This window comes from Echiichthys vipera (assembly GCF_963691815.1).
Source record: "Echiichthys vipera genome assembly, chromosome: 4".
Lineage (NCBI taxonomy): Eukaryota > Metazoa > Chordata > Actinopteri > Perciformes > Trachinidae > Echiichthys > Echiichthys vipera.
Genome location: NC_139829.1, coordinates 15,426,830 through 15,445,260, shown reverse-complemented (window position 1 = coordinate 15,445,260; position 18,431 = coordinate 15,426,830). Strand labels below are relative to the sequence as shown.

General features: G+C 41.0%; 1 protein-coding gene across 1 annotated transcript in view; it reads right to left on the bottom strand.

Annotated features, from left to right (window-relative positions):
* Positions 1 to 18,431, bottom strand: part of fbxl17 (F-box and leucine-rich repeat protein 17) — a 219,999-nt gene that overhangs the window by 118,278 nt on the left and 83,290 nt on the right. Inside the window, exon 8 of the mRNA XM_083912507.1 lies at positions 13,341 to 13,471. Within this exon, the coding sequence (XP_083768633.1) occupies positions 13,341 to 13,471 (131 nt within the window). The remainder of the gene's footprint in view (positions 1 to 13,340; positions 13,472 to 18,431) is intronic.

The following is an 18,431-nucleotide window of genomic DNA, read 5'->3' as shown; positions in this document are numbered from 1 at the left end:
TGTGTGTGTGTGTGTGTGTGTGTGTGTGTGTGTGTGTGTGTGTGTGTGTGTGTGTGTGTGTGTGTGTGTGTGTGTGTGTGTGTGTGTGTGTGTGTGTGTGTGTGTGTGTATGGCGGTCCATACGTTTCAGAATACATACGCAGCTGTCGCTTGCCTGTGCAGCAAAGCAGCGGGTGACATGTCATGTAGTTTCCTCATTGACTTATAACGGTCACACGTGTATGCGCACGTTTACGCGTGATGACTGCTGCACGCTGGTAATCACACTACGCGGAGTGACTACGGAGTGTTTTTTTATACGTGCGTGTGTATGCGTTGCTACGTGTGCGCAGACTTCATCACGCGTAACAAGAAGCAGCGTATTACACTTAGAGCGTGTGCACGTCCGTCTGTCACTGTTGTTTTCTTTCAGGCGATTACACACACGTGCTTTCGTATGTTACGATTGTTCCCAACCGGAAGTAGATCTGGACTGCGCATACATGAAGGCGTAAGGTAGTTTCTCTGTGTTCCATTTTCATCCAGGAGATGGCGCCACTCAGAAAATAATACACCAAACCGACATTTTTTGTGTCGTCCATATATTCCGACGCTTGTAGTTTATAGTTGGTGCAATATACAATCCAGGTTCCACAGTCTGCCATTCTGTTCCTAACCAGAAAAGCTGCAAGCAAGCTGCTGGCATGTGCAAGCTTTCCAGAGGCTAAACACATACACACAAGCACATGCATACCAAAACAAAGACAAGGAATAATAATCAGCACAGTATTTGTCCCCGGGAGTTTCTAATACAAACCAGGTGAGCAACAAAAGCAGTTAATAACTCACATTAACTTTGTTATTCAAGTCCCATCACAGAGCATTGTTTAAAATACCAATTTGAAATAGTGAATCAACCACGCAGCAAAAACGTTTATCCCCAGAGACTAACACACACACAAATATTTCAACAAAAACAAATTCAAGCAGACACACATTCCCCTCCATCCATTTAACATGCTGCGATACCCACACTTTCTTTTCTTCTTCTTTGGTAGCAAATGGCCTTCCTCTATTTCACCTGCACTCAAAAGCCTGGGTAATTTTCTTAATCTAGGCCTGATACTGAGCATTTGCATAAAAATGTTCACTTTTGAGTCTCCCCTAACAGAACATGGCTCTAATACGCAATTACTCTCCTCAATAGTGGTGGCTAATTACAAAGCTGTCAGACAAACAGGTAGCAGAACAGAGAGGGGACCTCCGACACAATGGCTGAGGTGCTAGTCAGCCACATGGGACAGAGCGGCTCAATGGAAAGCAGTAAATTCATTTAGGCTAGCTTCATTAAACCCTGTTCCTTGGGCCTTGCATCATGTGCTCCCCTTTGCTCTCCCACTCTCCCTGCTCTCATTTGTGGGGCAGGGGATATGTTGTGGGTAAGAAGAAGGCGATCACACAAATGAGTGCAACACAGAAGGAATGGGGGGACGCTGTAGGGAGGAAAGAAGGGAGAGAACGAGGGAGATATACAGAGCACAGCAATAAGAAGAAGGGAAATGAGGGAGGGAAGGAAGGAAGAGAACGGATGGCATCAATAAAGCAGAGCAGCAATACAAAAAAAGAACAGAGCAATATCACAGAAAGTGCTGGTGGGATGGAACAAGGGCATGAGGACATGTGCTCATTTGATGATAAAGAAATAAGGCATAAAAGGATGAGCATATAAAAGAATAATTTTGAATATGGCTTTTGTTTTATTCATCTGACCCAGTCTTCCAAAAGCCACAGAGAGCAGAGGAAGAGAAAATTACAGCTTTGGTCCTCAAACACAGGCCAAATGCCAGGTCTCCAGCATGGTGAAACAAGGGCAACCGAGCCCCGTGGTCTCTTTACCATTTAGATTATACTGGCAACTTTCTGACCCCACAGTATGGATAACCATAATACGCCACAGCTCCCTGCCGTGTACCACCTGTAAGCCAAACATATTCATAAACACCCCCCCCCCCACACACACACACACACACACACACACACACACACACACACACACACACACACACACACAAACCCACAACTTTTCCACAAAAATCCTGACCACAAAAGTGCCCACAAACACAACTCTATTCAAAAAGAGATCTACTCGTATGAACTTTCCACTTCTGCATAGCTTTGTCAGACTCAATCCAACACCACTAAATTTCATTCGCACCATTACATACCCAAGTTATGGAGCACTTGCTGGGAAGACAATTAAAATCTGTCGGAAAATGGACATGGAGAATAGGTATGCAACTTCATGAAAGGAAATAATTCAGTTTGAAGGCTTGGAAAGTCAGGTGAAAGACCTCTGCTCCCTTCAGTGAGGGAAAATCTAGCGCTGATGGCCACACATTTCCACAGTGGAAGTGTCGCCATCTTCAGTCCACTGCTTTGGTTCCTGGCCAACGGAGCACTTCATGAGAACATTTCTGTAGGATAACATTACCTGCTTGCTTAGTTGACGCGTTGATTTGGAGTGGGTCAAATCAAGTTTAAGTCGGACCCATACATCTAGCTGCAGGGTGAACACACGCAGCCTGCCATACAGGCCTCTCTCTAGAGGGAGAACCAGCAGGGCTGCCTGGGTTAAAGTTACCCACAGAGCCTTAAAGGCCATATGCACTTAAGCACCCATTCACAGGCAAATATGCATACATAGATATTCCCTAAGGTTTGACCACAGACCAAAGTATTCATGCATATGCTCAAAGATATGCCAAAAAATATACAAGCACTGATATTTTTGGGTGGTAGAGTGAAACTGTAAATGTACATGCCTGACTGAGACTGCTTGAAATCTTCTGTAAAAAGGAATAAATAATTACTGTGTTGGAGCAAGTAAGATAGGAACAATAATGTCCTTTCTAGAGAGGAATGTCTGAAAACCATGTTGAAATTTTTTTTTCATTTCTTTCCTGATGAAAAAGATACAACAATCATAAAAATGACCCTGCACACAGATTTCGACTCAATATTTCGCTCAGCAGAAATGTAACCTTCAGAGTGGAATTAATATAAAATAATAAATAAAAAAACATCAATCCACAAGAACTGGGAAATTAGATAAAAGCTTAAAAATTTGTTAAGCTCTCAAAACAAAGGCATACAATAAGATCAGAGGGGAAATCAAATAAGAGAAAACTCTAAGCAGAGACCTTTTAAGGGATTTACAATAAACTCGGCATAAACTTTGTATCACTTCGCAAAACCAAATGCCATGTTTTCAAATGATGTTCTCTCTCTCTTATCTCCTGGTCTGGTCATAGACTAAAGTCATAATTATTTCCCCAGCATGACAGAGCAGAGGGCAAACACCCACTGAAAAAAAATGAATTACAGGAAAAACGTATTTAGGCAAAATGGGGCCAATCCTTTTGCTGTCAAGGGTCAACAATTTCGTTAACATGTATATTACTTCAATTTCAGTGTCAGGCTCATTACTGATTTTGTGACATAATAGTGCTTCATGGTCTGTGTCTAACACTAACACTTTTAATTCCATTATGGGTGCATTCGCAGTGAATTATAATGTATTTATAATGCTCCATGACCACATTCAAACACATGCAATGTTTTCTGATGCACTTTATCAACAGACTTAAAAAATTATAGATGTAACCTACTGTATAATAAAGTATTAGTGTCTCACTGCTGCTTTCGACTAGTAAACCAGAGGTTGACTGATGGGACTTATCATACATTATGACTACCTATACTCATCATCTGTATGTGTTAAGTTAAGTACATACTGATTCATCTATAATAATGCATTTATTCTTGGTAAAAAGTGCATGCTTTTTCATGCATTTAAAAGAGTCCTTACTACAGCCGAGTGTTGAGGTGTGTATACACTCACCGGCCATGTTATTCGGTGCACCTGGTGCTTAATAAGGTGTCAGCGTGGTCTTCTGCTGCTGTTACCTATCCGCTAGAAAGTAGGTTGTGTTGTGTGTTCACAGATGCTCTCCTGCATTCCTCTGTAGTAACCAGTGGTTATTTGAGTTACTGTTGCCTTTCTATCAGCTCCAACCAGTCTGGCCATTCTCCTCTGACCTCTGGCATCAACAAGGCATTTGCGCCCACAGAACTGCCGCTCACCGGATATTTTCTCTTTTTCGGACCGGTGTAAACCCTAGAGATGGTTGTCTGTGAAAATCCCAGTAGATCAGCAGTTTCTGAAATAGTCAGACCAGCCCGTGTGGCACCAACGACCATGCCACGTTCAAAGTCACTTAAATCACCTTTCTTCCCCATCCTGATGCTCGGTTTGAACTGCAGCAGATCGTCTTGACCATGTCTACAAGCCTAAATGCATGTGGTTGCTGCCATGTGTTTGGATGATTAGAAATTTGCGTTAACGAGCAGTTGGAACGGTGCACCTTATAAAGTGGCCGGTGAGTGTTGGTAGACGTAATCTAAGTTTAAACTTCATTATGTGAAGTACCTTGAGTTTCTTCTGTGTCTGAAATGGTATATAAATAACTTTGCCTATAATTATTACATTTTACCGTTCCACAAGGCTATCTAAACGCTGCTGAGATACATATTTGTTCAGGATTTAGTGTGAAACCGTAACTATGATCCAAATGTGGTCCTACACATCAATGGAGCTTACAAAATTCAAAGAATTAAGCTAAAAGCTTGTTTGACAGCATGCATGTAGATAAAATGGCATTTTAGCATGACTGAGAAAAAAAAAAGGTCTGCTATTTGACACTGAAATACTGCCTCCTCACCAGGCATTTCTGCACTCATAAGCTACCTACTGTAGCCTTAAAAGTGGAAATCAAACTTTTTTGTAACACATTAAAAGCCACCATGACCCACACCTGCTGAAAGAGGGTGATTAGAGTCAAAGATTGCTAAAAGCCCCTTTAAATTCAGCAGCTGTTTAGCCGTTTATCACAAATCAAATGTTATTGCTTCCATAGATGAGAGCAATCCAATCATATTTAAGGCAGCAGGGTGGGGTGGCGAGCAGGGACACTCAAGCCACTCTGAACTTAACAGCAACAGCAAATAACTTAGCTTATTAACTACAGATTAGACTTATATAATGTTACATATTTACCTAAATTAAAGGTCCCATATTGTAAAAAGTGAGATTTCCATATTTTTGTTTTTGTTTTATAAAGCAAGTTGAGGTGCTATACAAATACTGTGTATCAAAATGCTCAATCCACAGAGAAAAGCACACAGCCAGTATTTAGAAACTGTACTTACATAGGATTGTGATGTCATAGCGCTCCTGCTGGCTGAACTTACCAAAGGCTTTTAACACGGCACAGGTGTTTAAGACGCACGCACGCACGCACACACACACACACACACACACACACACACACACACACACACACACACACACACACACACACACACACACACACACACACACACACACACACACACACACACACACACACACACACACACACACACACACACACACACACACACACACACACACACACACACACACACACACACACACACACACACACACACACACACACACACACACACACAGACATGTTCTATTAGAAAACTATAATACAAGTAAGAACCTGAAAATGAGCATAATAAGGGACCTTTAAAGGTTTGATACACACAGGGAGGTGCAGGATGCTGCTGGCCTTGGATCTGTGCCCGAATACAACAGCAGCTCTCATGCTGTTGTAGCCTATAAGCTCCAGCTGCTTGCCTTCATTGTGTCTCTGCGCCGCGCCACAAATGTTCCTCCATCTCCGATACTTATCAAGGCACTGGAGTTTGACGCTGCCATTACTCAAAATTAATAACCACGGCAGCATGTTTATCATAGCACACTTTCACACCCAACCTGCCAGAAATAATCACCTCAGTGTTTGTGTGCGTGACAGAGAGAGAGAAAGAAAGTAAGAGAGAGACAGAGGAAGAAACACAGACAGACAACTAGAGGAGAGATGAAGTGTGAAAAAGAGACAGAGCCAAAGAGAAGAGAGCCGGAGATGAAAGACATAGAGACTGAGAGAGAAGTGAAGAGAAAATCTGCTACATGCATACGTGTGCATTTGCCGTACCTAATCGCTCTGCCTCTATTACACCTCGTTGGTTTCTGCACCTTTTCTCGCCATCATGTCTGACAACAGGGCAACACTGGCTTTCCTTATGTTTTCACTCTGCTAAGCAGGACTGTAATCTCCTCTGACAGCCAATCTGCTCCAACAACACAAGCTTGAGTAAATAAAAAAGAAATAATTTACTAATCACGTGAGTGCAATGCAGGGTCTGGCCATGAGCTCCCCATTGGAAGGGGAGAATAATGAAATATGAAATCCTTAGTAGTGGCAGCATAGCTCAAATTATAGATCCTTGTGCTGTATGTGTGAAAATACAAGAACAGAGGAAGAGAAGTGACAAAGACAGGGGAAGGCCCCTCAGCACCTCTCCTCAAATCTGGAGAGACAGGTGGGAGAAACAAGACAAGGACAAATGTCTGTCGGTCGTTGGTTCGGGCTGGGCTGACATTTTCCATGGCATTTAAAAAAACATCGAACAAAACCAAAAGCAAAAAAAAAGGGATAACCTAAGAATAGTTGGCTAGAGGAAACATATGTGCAGTGAGGTTATACAATAGCTATGGACACAAATGACCTCTTATCTGAGGGATTTTCTTACTTTTCCACAGTCTCCTGCTTTTCTAACAGAGACAAACCTTTATGGCTGAATCTCATAGCGAGCGAGGTCAGTTGGAAAAAGCACAAGTTTATCCTTTTACTTTTTTACCCCAATAGTAAAACTCAGCTGACTACGGTACCTATTTATGTCAAAAGTGTAAGTAGGTTAAAGGCAGAAAAAGAAAAGAAGTTTCACTCAAACAACCCATATTTATAAAACTGTGACAATGACAGATAAATGGTAAAAAAGTATTCACTTATTTTCTGTTAAGAATCAATGTTTTTCATGATATTTCATTTAACATAAATGCTCTGAGTGTAGAGGTCGTTTGGCAGCCAGCAATTTGTGTGTAATAGCCTAAAAATTCATATATTTTACATACAGTAGTTATAAATGTTTATACATGAATATACCCATGTAATGCCTTGTTAAAAAGCTAAAATCTCCTCTTTAAAAGGAGCATTTTATGATAGGATTTATGAGGGGAAAAAAACAAGGTTTCATTCGAAAGTAGCAAGCAATTAGAAACCTACCTACTATATCGTCCCATTAGAGTTCAGAGGAAAACATGATTCCTCAGAAACTCTTGCATTGTTCAGAGAATTGGATGTTTATACTTCATCCCCTTTTAAATTGTTGGAGACTACTTATTCTTGCTAATTCCATGTGTTAATTGCTATTAGAGATTTAAAAGATTTGACACAATTAAAACTAAATAAAACATTTGAATCATATAAGCTTTATTGAAAAACATTTCACTGTGGAGTAAGGGTATTTTAAAAGAAGGAATAAGGGGGCTGGATTAAATCATTATGCCTGATTTGCTTTACTTCTGAGCATGCAGTTATTTGATCTTGATGGGTTACTCCTGAAGTCCAAAGTCTTTACTTTCAGCAAAGCTTTCTTACTCCAAAATTGGCTCTTTAGAGTATTCTTTACTCTCAGTACTTTGACAAAAAGGCAAAGTAGAGCAACCAACTGTCATTTGACATGCCGTTGATCATACTGATGAATTATATACTCATTTGATTTTGGGGTTTAATGCTTCTACAGGCACTGTGGGATCAACCAGCTGGCTGCAACAGAGGTCATTTGGAATGAGTCTCTATTGCAAACACATTCAAATCTGCACACCTTACAGTTTTAGAGAAGGTGTGTTTCTAAGAGAAGGCTTCTCCAATTATTTCCTGCTTTATAAGCTCGTGAAAGTCAGAGAGGGCCCTCGGTCATCCCTCATCTAGTCCGATTTCTGTGCGAGAGGGGACAAAAATGTAGAACAGCCAATTTGGGCTGTGATTTGTGATGCTCAGAAGTGATGGAGATATGCAAGGACTGCAGGCCCGAAGAAAAAAGCAAGGAAGGAAAAAGGGATGAATATTGATTCCCCTGTTTAAATTAAGCTGTTGGAAAGACTGAGATATGTAGAAATACAGAAAAAAAGAGGGAAAAAAACACCAGGGCTTATGGGAAATGCCCAACCTACAACAATACATAAAAGGAATGACTCACTTACTCCATATGTCTGCTTTTCAGCAAAGACTATAGGCCAACTGACCAGAGCAGCACACACACATGCATAGACGGAGGGGGGACACATAAATCTGCATGTCAACACAGGCCGTGTGTCCAGAGCAGGGTTAATGGTAGCAGAATAGATGCTGACTCTTTGCTTTGACCAAAACCACAGAGGAGGACTCACTGCACACTTTATTGAAACACATTCACACTTGTACAAACAGAAGAATGAAATTCACATAAAATCCCTGTTTAATCTCCTTATTTCTGGTAGAAGCAGAACGAATGATAAAAACTTATAATATAAATGACAAATTATACTATAAAAGCAACAAAGTCTCCCTTGGGTATAACAGGTCTCTAGATAAATAGGAATATTCACACACAAACACAAAAAAAACAATCACAAATACACCATGCATACAACACAAAAGAGTTTTTGCAAGATGAAAAAAACAGACATCAAGCACCAAAAAAATGAAAGAAAATCATTTAACTTCGACACAGCGTTTGCAACTTGGTTTTAACAAGTCAATGCTGCCATTTGCTCTGCCTTTTCACTTTGATGATGACTCGGTCCCAATTTTCAAACGCTGTGACATTTGAAAAACACAATCCCACATTGGTCTCCTATCATCGCTGAGTGCAGAGAAATAACAGGGCCAACACTGGCCACCTGCAGCACATCGCATCCAGTCTCTACAAGAATTGTGGAGTGAACAAAAAATAGGCGTCACACTGTCACAATCTGCCTGTCGGACTGTAACGATAGGGAGTCCATATGTTATGCCCCCAGAGATAGGTTTGCCACTAGAGATGCAGTTCAGCAATGTTCAATTGTTATTGTGACCATGGCAACAGTGAAGCAGTGCATCCTGGGAAACAGGAAGTGAACTCACCACACGGTGATCAGTTAGTGGTGCCGAGTCATTCATCATTAGCAGTCATCAGCTTCTCAGCTAAGGCATTATTCTCCATTTTCTGCTAGGGCAACGTCTGTGAGTATTATACATTTATTATACAGTTATTTTTGTTTGTGTGAATATATGTAAATACAGCTGTATGCTTGTTATGTTGCTAAGCGGAGCTAGCGCAACAATCCATAATTATATGTCATTTGACTAGGTTAGCTGTGGTCATATTAGCTACACCGCTAGGCTTGCTAGGCCTTGCTAGTTGCCTAGATACTGCATTGTACTGCGTGTTTATCTGTTTAATAATGCTTACGTTTTTGGTTGTATTTTGATTACAGTTTTACAAGATTCCCAGTAAACTTTATGGAGATTAATCACCAGTATCCTGGAGTTTTCTGGGAGTGTTTAAACTGATTGGAAAGATATATATTTCCCCATATTTGGTCATCATTTCTCCCTTTCTTACACTGAGACGCTGTTTTTGGCCATTACTGAGGAAGATAAGGGGAGCCAGAGGACACAGCTCTTATTTTTTTATTTCCCTTAAAGATGAGAGACAAGAAGAAAGAAAACCATAAGAAGGGACGAAAAAATGACTGAAGTGCTTTACCTCCCACGGAGCTCTAGCTCCCCAATTGCCCCTTGTAGGTAGGAAAATTGATCCCGGAAATAAGGGGGTCATTCTCTCTGCCTGTTTACCTGTTCACACCACACTGTTATCTGTTTGATAAAAAACACACACGAAAACTGACCCAGCTGTGCCCTCGGAGAGCTAATGTGAGGGAGGGCTGAGTCATTCTGATCTTTAATGTTACAACAAGTGTGTGTGTGCTACTGTCTTCCCCAACAGCAGTGACCCTAATGACCTTGGACTCTTTGAGCCAAATAAACCGTTTCTTCTTGTCTTTCTCTGTGTGCAGATACGTTGAGAGTCTGTCTAAAGCAGAATGACATCATCGATAAAATCAAATTTTAACAGCCTATCAGACTCTTCAGCTGTCTTGCTGGAGTGTGCGTTTATGTTTCCATTGACGTGTGTGGTTATGCAAGTTGAAACTGGTCAAGACAGATGACCGTCCTCCATAGAGCTGGGTCTGTTCGAGGTTCCTGTTTGTTTAAGGGAAGGTTTTCGTCGTATCTTTGTGCACAAGATTGCTGGATTAACACTGAATATAATATTTTTATAATAATAATTATAATTAAAAAAATTATTATGACTTGTTGCTGCTCATGGGAGAATTGTTGGGTCTGTGTAAATCGTGAATAAGACAGAGCGTGGTCTTGAACTACTAGAACTGAATTGAAAATTGAATTGAAAACTATTATATAGATTTGATTAAATCTGATTCAGAATTCCTCATTGATTCAGGTTCTTTTCGAACCATGGTCCCCAGATTTGTTGTACTGGCGCCTTAATATTGTCTTTAGAGATACTTTACCCATTTCAATCCACTTCAATCTTTGTCATGGCAATGTGGGCATCCATCTTCAGAGGAACGCTGTTTGGTCTGTCTCTATGGTGGAAGTGCCGGCGGAATGGAGCATTCGAGATCTGCTGTAATCCATCGATGCGAAACGCTGCAGTTTGTCTCTGTCCTTCTCTCTACTGCCAGTTGTGCTACTATTATGTATAAAGTTGGAAGTTTGTGGGTCGGGTTGGTTTAAAGTAGTCGATTAAGGAAGCAGATTGGTGCAGATTGGTACAGATCGGCGCAGACGCCTCTTTTGTTACCAGGATACCGCCGTTCTGTGTGAAATCACACCTTCCTCGGTTTTGTGTGAATTTGGAAAAAGCAGGCATTGTGGCGTTCCTTCATTGCAGCAATGTTGCAAAATCTCTTTGTAAAAAGAGCTAATGACAAGACATTCTTGTGCTAGCATGGCACCACAGCAGCATACCGCAGCTACCACTTGCTGTGAGGCTGTAGTTCGTATTGGAATCACCTCATCACAGCTTGGCTTGGCACGGCTAAAGTGGACCATGAAAAACTCTAAAACACACGCACCTCCTTCACGTTGTGATGACCACCCAGCCAGTTTCTCCCGTAAAATAAACCCTCCCTCCTCTTCGCCCCGAGCTGTGTGATTGTAAAGTGTAACAATAAAGCAGCTTATGACTGAAGGCTTTTATTTGCTCTGAGTCCTTGAGCAGCAGTCCTCATGTACACAATACACACACACGCGCAGGGGGGCAAAGCAGAGAAAATGGCTCTGCATTCTCTGCAACTCCTCCTCTTAGGGGTGCAGCATCAGAGCAGCAAGCATGTAAGATTCCTCAGCTGTGACTGTCCAACTCGGCCTTTCACTCCCTTACTGCCTCTTCTTCATACATAAGCCAACAACAAACCATCTGTATGCTGCCACACACACACACACACACACACACCATCTTAGCTTTATCTCTCACACAGGCTGCCACACACACACACACACACTATTTTAAATTCCAGTATTCCCACAGGTGATCCCAACAAATCCAGTCAGACACACATACACCTCAGCCGCTGAACCAATGCAGTAAATATCATTATGCCTTGAATCAATCGAGGCTGTGTGTGTGTGTGTGTGTGTGTGTGTGTGTGTGTGTGTGTGTGCGTGTGCATGTGTGTGTGCACACGCACATACAGCACGTACTGTATGTGTACCAGTGTGATAAAAGGAAGAAGTTGATAACGCTATGTGGACTGAGGATTTCACCAAACTCCCATGTTTTTTTGATTGAAAGGAAGTGGGTAAGTTATTACCATAACCTTCCCACCACATGTCTGCTGTTAACTCAATAATGCGAGAATGATTTCACACATGCACACACATGCAGACACACACACATACATCCATTGTTGCTATGCACCATGGTAAATTCAATATTGTATTCACACTCCTAAGCCCGAGTGGGAGTACAGTCGGAAGAGAAGGCACAAATCAATAGATTAAATAGAAACGTATGAATAAAACACAAGGTAATAAATAAAAGAGGAGATGCTTTACTCTTGCCGTCATATTCTGTACAGGTTCTCTTATATTTGAGTGAGAAAGAGAAGTGGGAATAGCAAAAAAAAGGCCAGGGAGAGAGAAAAAAGAAGTTCTTGCTGTTTAATTGTTATGCCTAACCTTCCCTAAACAAGGGTTGGCATGCTTACATAATGAGTGTATCTGTTTTAGTACATAATGCATTAAGTATTTAAATATTTGCACAATATACCAACATGTGTCCTCTTGTAAATGTTAGTAGTGAAACATCTAGTGTGTCAAACTAGCTTAGGGTTTCATCATTTGTGAAGCTTTTAAATAATTATCTCAAATATGGTTCAGCTCAAAATGTTTGTGAGTGTGTCTGTGTGTACAGTTTGTGAGTAGGGCCATTAAAATCCTTAATCGACTAATAGATTAGTTGATTTAATTGACCCTGTACCCTGTTGAGTTTTCTTGTGAACAAACAAAAGTTTGAGGCCTAACAATGTTGAATGCATTTCTTTCCTCATAACACATTTGCAGAGTCAATTTGTATAAGATTTTGAACTTCCATTGTTTATATCCATGTTTTGATCAGATCCATCTTTATATGGGTTATTTCTTGCGTTTTTGAATATCAGGTGAGAACTATTTTATCACTGAGTATCACTGTGTGTGTAGTACTGGTCAATACAAATACACTTACCGGTCACTTTATTAGGTGCACCGTTCCAACTGCTTGTTAACGCAAATTTCTAATCAGCCAATCCCATGGCAGCAACCACATGCATTTAGGCATGTAGACATGGTCAAGATGATCTGCTGCAGTTTAAACCGAGCATCAGGATGGGGAAGAAAGGTGATTTAAGTGACTTTGAACGTGGCATGGTTGTTGGTGCCAGACAGGCTGGTCTATGTTTCAGAAACTGCTGATCTACTGGGATTTTCACGCACAACCATCTCTAGGGTTTACAAAGACTGGTCCGAAAAAGAGAAAATGTCCAGTGAGCGGCAGTTCTGTGGGCGCAAATGCCTTGTTGATGCCAGAGGTCAGAGGAGAATGGCCGGACGGGTTCGAGCTGATAGAAAGGCAACAGTAACTCAAATATCCACTGGTTTCAACAGAGGAATGCAGGAGAGCATCTGTGAACACACAACATAACCTACTTTCTAGCGGATAGGTAACAGCAGCAAAAGACCACGCTGACACTTTATTAAGCACCAGGGGCACCCAATAAAGTGGCCGGTGAGTGTATATATATACTGGACTTTACATACCTGTCGTTGATGCTCCAGTTGAGGCAGAGGTTGAGGGAACTGAGGTTGCGACATTTTCTCACGACCTCCATCACGGTCTCATTGTTGAGTTCTGAGATGTGCCGCAAGTCCAGGACACTAAGGTTGCGTAGCTTCAAGAGACAACACACAAAAATTTTGGAATGATTTAATCATGTCAAAATTAATGTGTTACCCTTTAAAGGGACTACATCAAATTTGGTCATCCCTTATCGTAGACAAACAATAATGCCAACAAGTTTTTACCAACACTGGCGTTGTTTTAATTTTTCGAGTGTGTGTGTGTGTGTGTGTGTGTGTGTGTGTGTGTGTGTGTGTGTGTGTGTGTGTGTGTGTGTGTGTGTGTGTGTAATCATTGCAAAAAGGGAATTGGAAGTTAGGAGGAGGGGGCCTTGGCCGCCCCAATTTACGGCCCTGGCCTGATAACCAAAAACTGAGTTCAAAGATGGTGAGCAAGGGCGGCAACAGTAGTGGGATGGGAAGTAGGGAAGGGGCCACTGCCCCACCCCACACACACACACATTTTTTTCTCAAAGGAGGACACAGGACAAGTGATTTAAAGAAGAAAAAAAAGCATTTTAATATACAGGAAACACAATTTCCTGTCTGTTAATGAAGGAACCAGCAGTTGATTTGTTGCTATGAGCTGTAAAAAAGGAAGTTACATGAAGAGAAATACTTGGCAAAGGCATGTATGGTATACATGCCCACTGAATTACATAATTGGTTTTGATGTTTCCCTAAAATCTCTGAGTAAACTTGTATACTGCCACATGTACAGAAAAAATAAAATAAATGCAAAACAAACCTAACAAGGCAAATAAATGATACAAATTTCTTGCTGTTACTGTTTATCGTTCTGTGCCTGCATGCGTGGTGTGAGAGGTTATGAGCCAGTATGAGCATTCACTTTCCCTCTTCCTTTCATCTCTCCGACGATCCCTTTTTCCGATCTGAATACTTTATATGAGTGGGTTTAGATTAATCCTCCAGTCAAAATCGCTACTTCCTTACACACTCCTAGAAACCCACACTAACACACTGATTAACAACAGTTATAACACTGCTCGCTGAACTTACCAAAGGCTTTTCTAGTCACAGCACAGGTGTTTAAGTCACAGGTGCCGCACACACACACACACACACACACACACACACACACACACACACACACACACACACACACACACACACACACACACACACACACACACACACACACACACACACACACACACACACACACACACACACACACACACACACACACACACACACACACACACACACACACACACACACACACACACACACACACACACACACACACACACACACCAGGGATGCAAGATAATAGAGGTATGATATTCCGACCAGCCGCAAGGGAGGCAGGGAGGTAAATGTCAGGGCCAAGGCTAAAGAGAAAACAAGCTTACCGTTGGTGTTAAGATCACTGAGCACTAGTGTCAGCTCCATAGGCATGACATATACCTACCAGCATGAAGACACATGGGGCAATGGATAAGGACCAAGGCTTGCTGGGTAAAGTAAGCACACATGTAAACACTCTTCCCTGTCCCCACATACTGTGAATCAAAACACAGAAATGCACACACAGACTGCAAAGAAAACTGCAGTGAGTGTGTGATGCTCCACTGCGTTCAAGGTAATAATAAAGGCTTTCAAAAACCTTTGCCTGTCTAGCTGCTCCATTTGTCTCTCTGTTCTTATGCAGCATGTGGCTTTTTTGTCACCCCTCAAGAGGAAATTGAATCCACACCTTTTGTGATAAAAGGTCTGCTTAGGTGGGAAATAAACATGAAACGGATTTTGTTTGTGACCTATCCACACCTAAACTGTGAAGATACGCTTGGATATAGTAATTAAATAATCATTAAACAGCTGGTGTGTGCAAAAAAAGGGCAGGAATGAAGCAGCGATCATCAGGGACAGGTAAACTGACATGATAAACAATGATATTTAATGGATCGGAAAACCCTTAGCTGTAAGAATTAATACAAATATACACACATACAAGCAGATGTTCACACATATACCCACATGTACACACAAAGTGTAATTTGCCTGTGTGGCCAGTGTTGGATCGAAGTGCTAAATTATTCATTAAGAACTAGGCTGATCTCTTTGTCTTTGTGTGTGTGTGTGTGTGTGCGTGTGCGTGTGCGTGTGCGTGTGCGTGTGCGTGTGCGTGTGCGTGTGCGTGTGTGTGTGTGTGTATGTGTGTGTGTGTGTGTGCGTGTGCGTGTGCGTGTGTGTGTGTGTACGTGTGTGTGTGTGTGTGTGTGTGTGTGTGTGTGTGTGTGTGTGCGCCTGTCTGTCTGTCGGGGTGGCATTGTTTGCACAAGAAAGGCAGCACGAAAATCAAACCTGGATGTAGGCTAAGTGACCCCTACCACTAATATTTGTAGCGATAAACATACGCTTACACTGTCAAAAAAAATAATCACCAGACTGCACACACTTCCTCACGCTTTTACACAATCACAAACACATGCACACAAAGTTATTTGCATTCAGTATTTATGATTATTGAGCCTGGAGTACATTTTAAAAGCCCCAACATCAAAAGTAGTGTTTGCTCTCCGAATCTTCAGAACTGCTTATGTCTGCTATAGTAGAATTTCTAATACGACCAATAGTAACTGTTTCATTGATGTGGATGACCAATGAGAAATCAGGCCAACCAGTATGAGTTTTCATTGGCTGAGAGTGTAGCTAGGTTGAAGAAAATTTGAAAATTTAGCAGATGTCTGCATGAAAGGGAAGAGCAGCAGAGTCACGGCTCCAACTGGAGCTTTGTTAATCCATCTGTAGAAAAACCATGGCAAAGAAAATAAATTCCACAGTTTAGCAGACATCTGCTGAAAGCGAAAATATCCTCCAAATCCCTGTAATGAAAAGTCACACAAAAAGCAACCTCTCAGTAATTAGTCACGCCTCCAGAATGTGACAGGCCACAGTGCCAGTGTTTGTTTTCTCGTAGTTGATAGATGATCATAATTCTACTCATAGGTGACCCGTTTTAATGCTTCAAATCTTACTTAATATTTCCACTCATAATTAAAAAAAAATTTTGGCTCAAGTATTTCTGCAATCCAAGAATAAAGAGGCACAAAAAGAAAAATAAATGGAGAGAAATGGGGAGGAGGGATCATGAAAGCTTCAGACAGAGAGGAAGACAAAGCGAGGGAGAGGGAGAAAGAGAGAAGGAAACCGATGGAGAAAAAAAGTGAAACAGAGTACAGAGAGCAAGGGAGAGAGAAAAAGAGCGGCAGAATAGAGAGCAGGGGATTTGGTGAGGGGTTCGGCAGGTTTTTCTCCTCGTTGGCTGAGGTCTGTAACCAGGCAGAGTTTGTCTCGACTCCTCTGAGTTGGCAGCTACACCTGGATAATTATTCATGCTGTTCATAAAAACACTGAAACCTGCAGAATCCAGCTGCTCTGAGGCCAGCGTGTCGTCCCCGCCCCGTGAACACACATGCATGGCACAGAAATAAAGGCTGATTATATGAATATTCCAACATCTATGCGCACATATATTCCCATGCACAAAAACAATATTGGAAAGTATCTGGGTGAATTTATACCTCGACTCCACTACATAAATATTTATGTGAGGAAATATTTGATATTTTACTCAATAACATTTATTTTACAGATGGACTTACAAGTTACTTTTCAGAGTGAGATTTTACAGACAAAACATATGATCAGCTCATAAAATAAGATGCTTTGTTATGAATTAAACTACCAAAAGTATATGAAGCAGTACCTTCACCAAATAAAAACATACTGTACTGTTTACATATTAATGCATAAATTAAAAAAAAAAAATTAAATATTTGAATAATACCCCACTATCTCTTTTCTTATATTTTCTTATTTATGTACATTTTGTTGCTAATACTTAGTAATCTTGGATGCCAGATTTTTATTCAAGTATTATCAATGCATTGTGTTGTTCCCCTAAAGCAAATGATCTGGATGCTTCTTCCATCATTAACACAAACATGCACGAGAAGTTTAACACAATTATTATTGATTATTAATACCAATTTATAGTAATTCAATGAGCTATTTTAGGTGTGAAATTAATAATGAAAAAATAAAAATTAGAAACTACTTAACTGTCAGTTTCGTTTAGTTTATTTGATTTGATCACAGTAACATTAACATTGTAACATACATTTATGTACAATAAAATTCCGTTAACTGTGCAGACGAGGACCAGATGCATTTAGTGTTTGTAGCGAAACACCCATTTACAACACCTGACCTATGCTACAATGTATTTTGATAAAGTCTTAAAATCAACATTCTATTTTTTCTTTAATCAAAATGTTAAATTCTGCCTGAAAAAAACAAAACACGCAGCAGAAAATGTCTGATGCTTCAAATCAACATATGCAAAGATAAGAGAAAAGCAATCACTTCACAATTTACATGAGCTAGATGGACAAACAGCACTCGTCTGGGAACGCTGCATCACTTTTTATTATTAATTCAGTCCACATGACCAAAGGAGATCTGTGAGCTCTGAGAGAGGTTTGGGAGCCAAGCTGCTTTAACAGGAAAAATAAGAGCCTGAGTCAGAGGGTCAAACAAAAAATGCCACTTTAAATGAAAGAAAAATAACTGCCTGTTTCAAAGGTACGTTATCCTTCAGCCAAGCATAGGCAGGAGTTCAATATCTGGAGAGGTTGATTTGACATTTTATTACATTAGTGTATGTCACAGTCTGGCACACAGTGGATGAGTGTGCGTGTACCTGAGTGTATGCTCAGCCAGACTACAGAGCTATAACTACCTGTGCTCTTACTTAATTTATTTACACAACGTCAAGCATCATGATGCCAAGCAGGAAGTTGAGGCCTAGTGGACCCCATGCAGAGGAAGTGATGTCATGGCGTTGAACGCTGGCACAAAGCAGCATGAGTTCATGGCTGTTGCTGTCCATCAACCTCAGTGTCCCGACTGACAAGCAGCTAGATGACATTTAAAAAGCACGAACAGAGCGAGCATTGTTTTACTCATAAATAGCGAACATGTTGG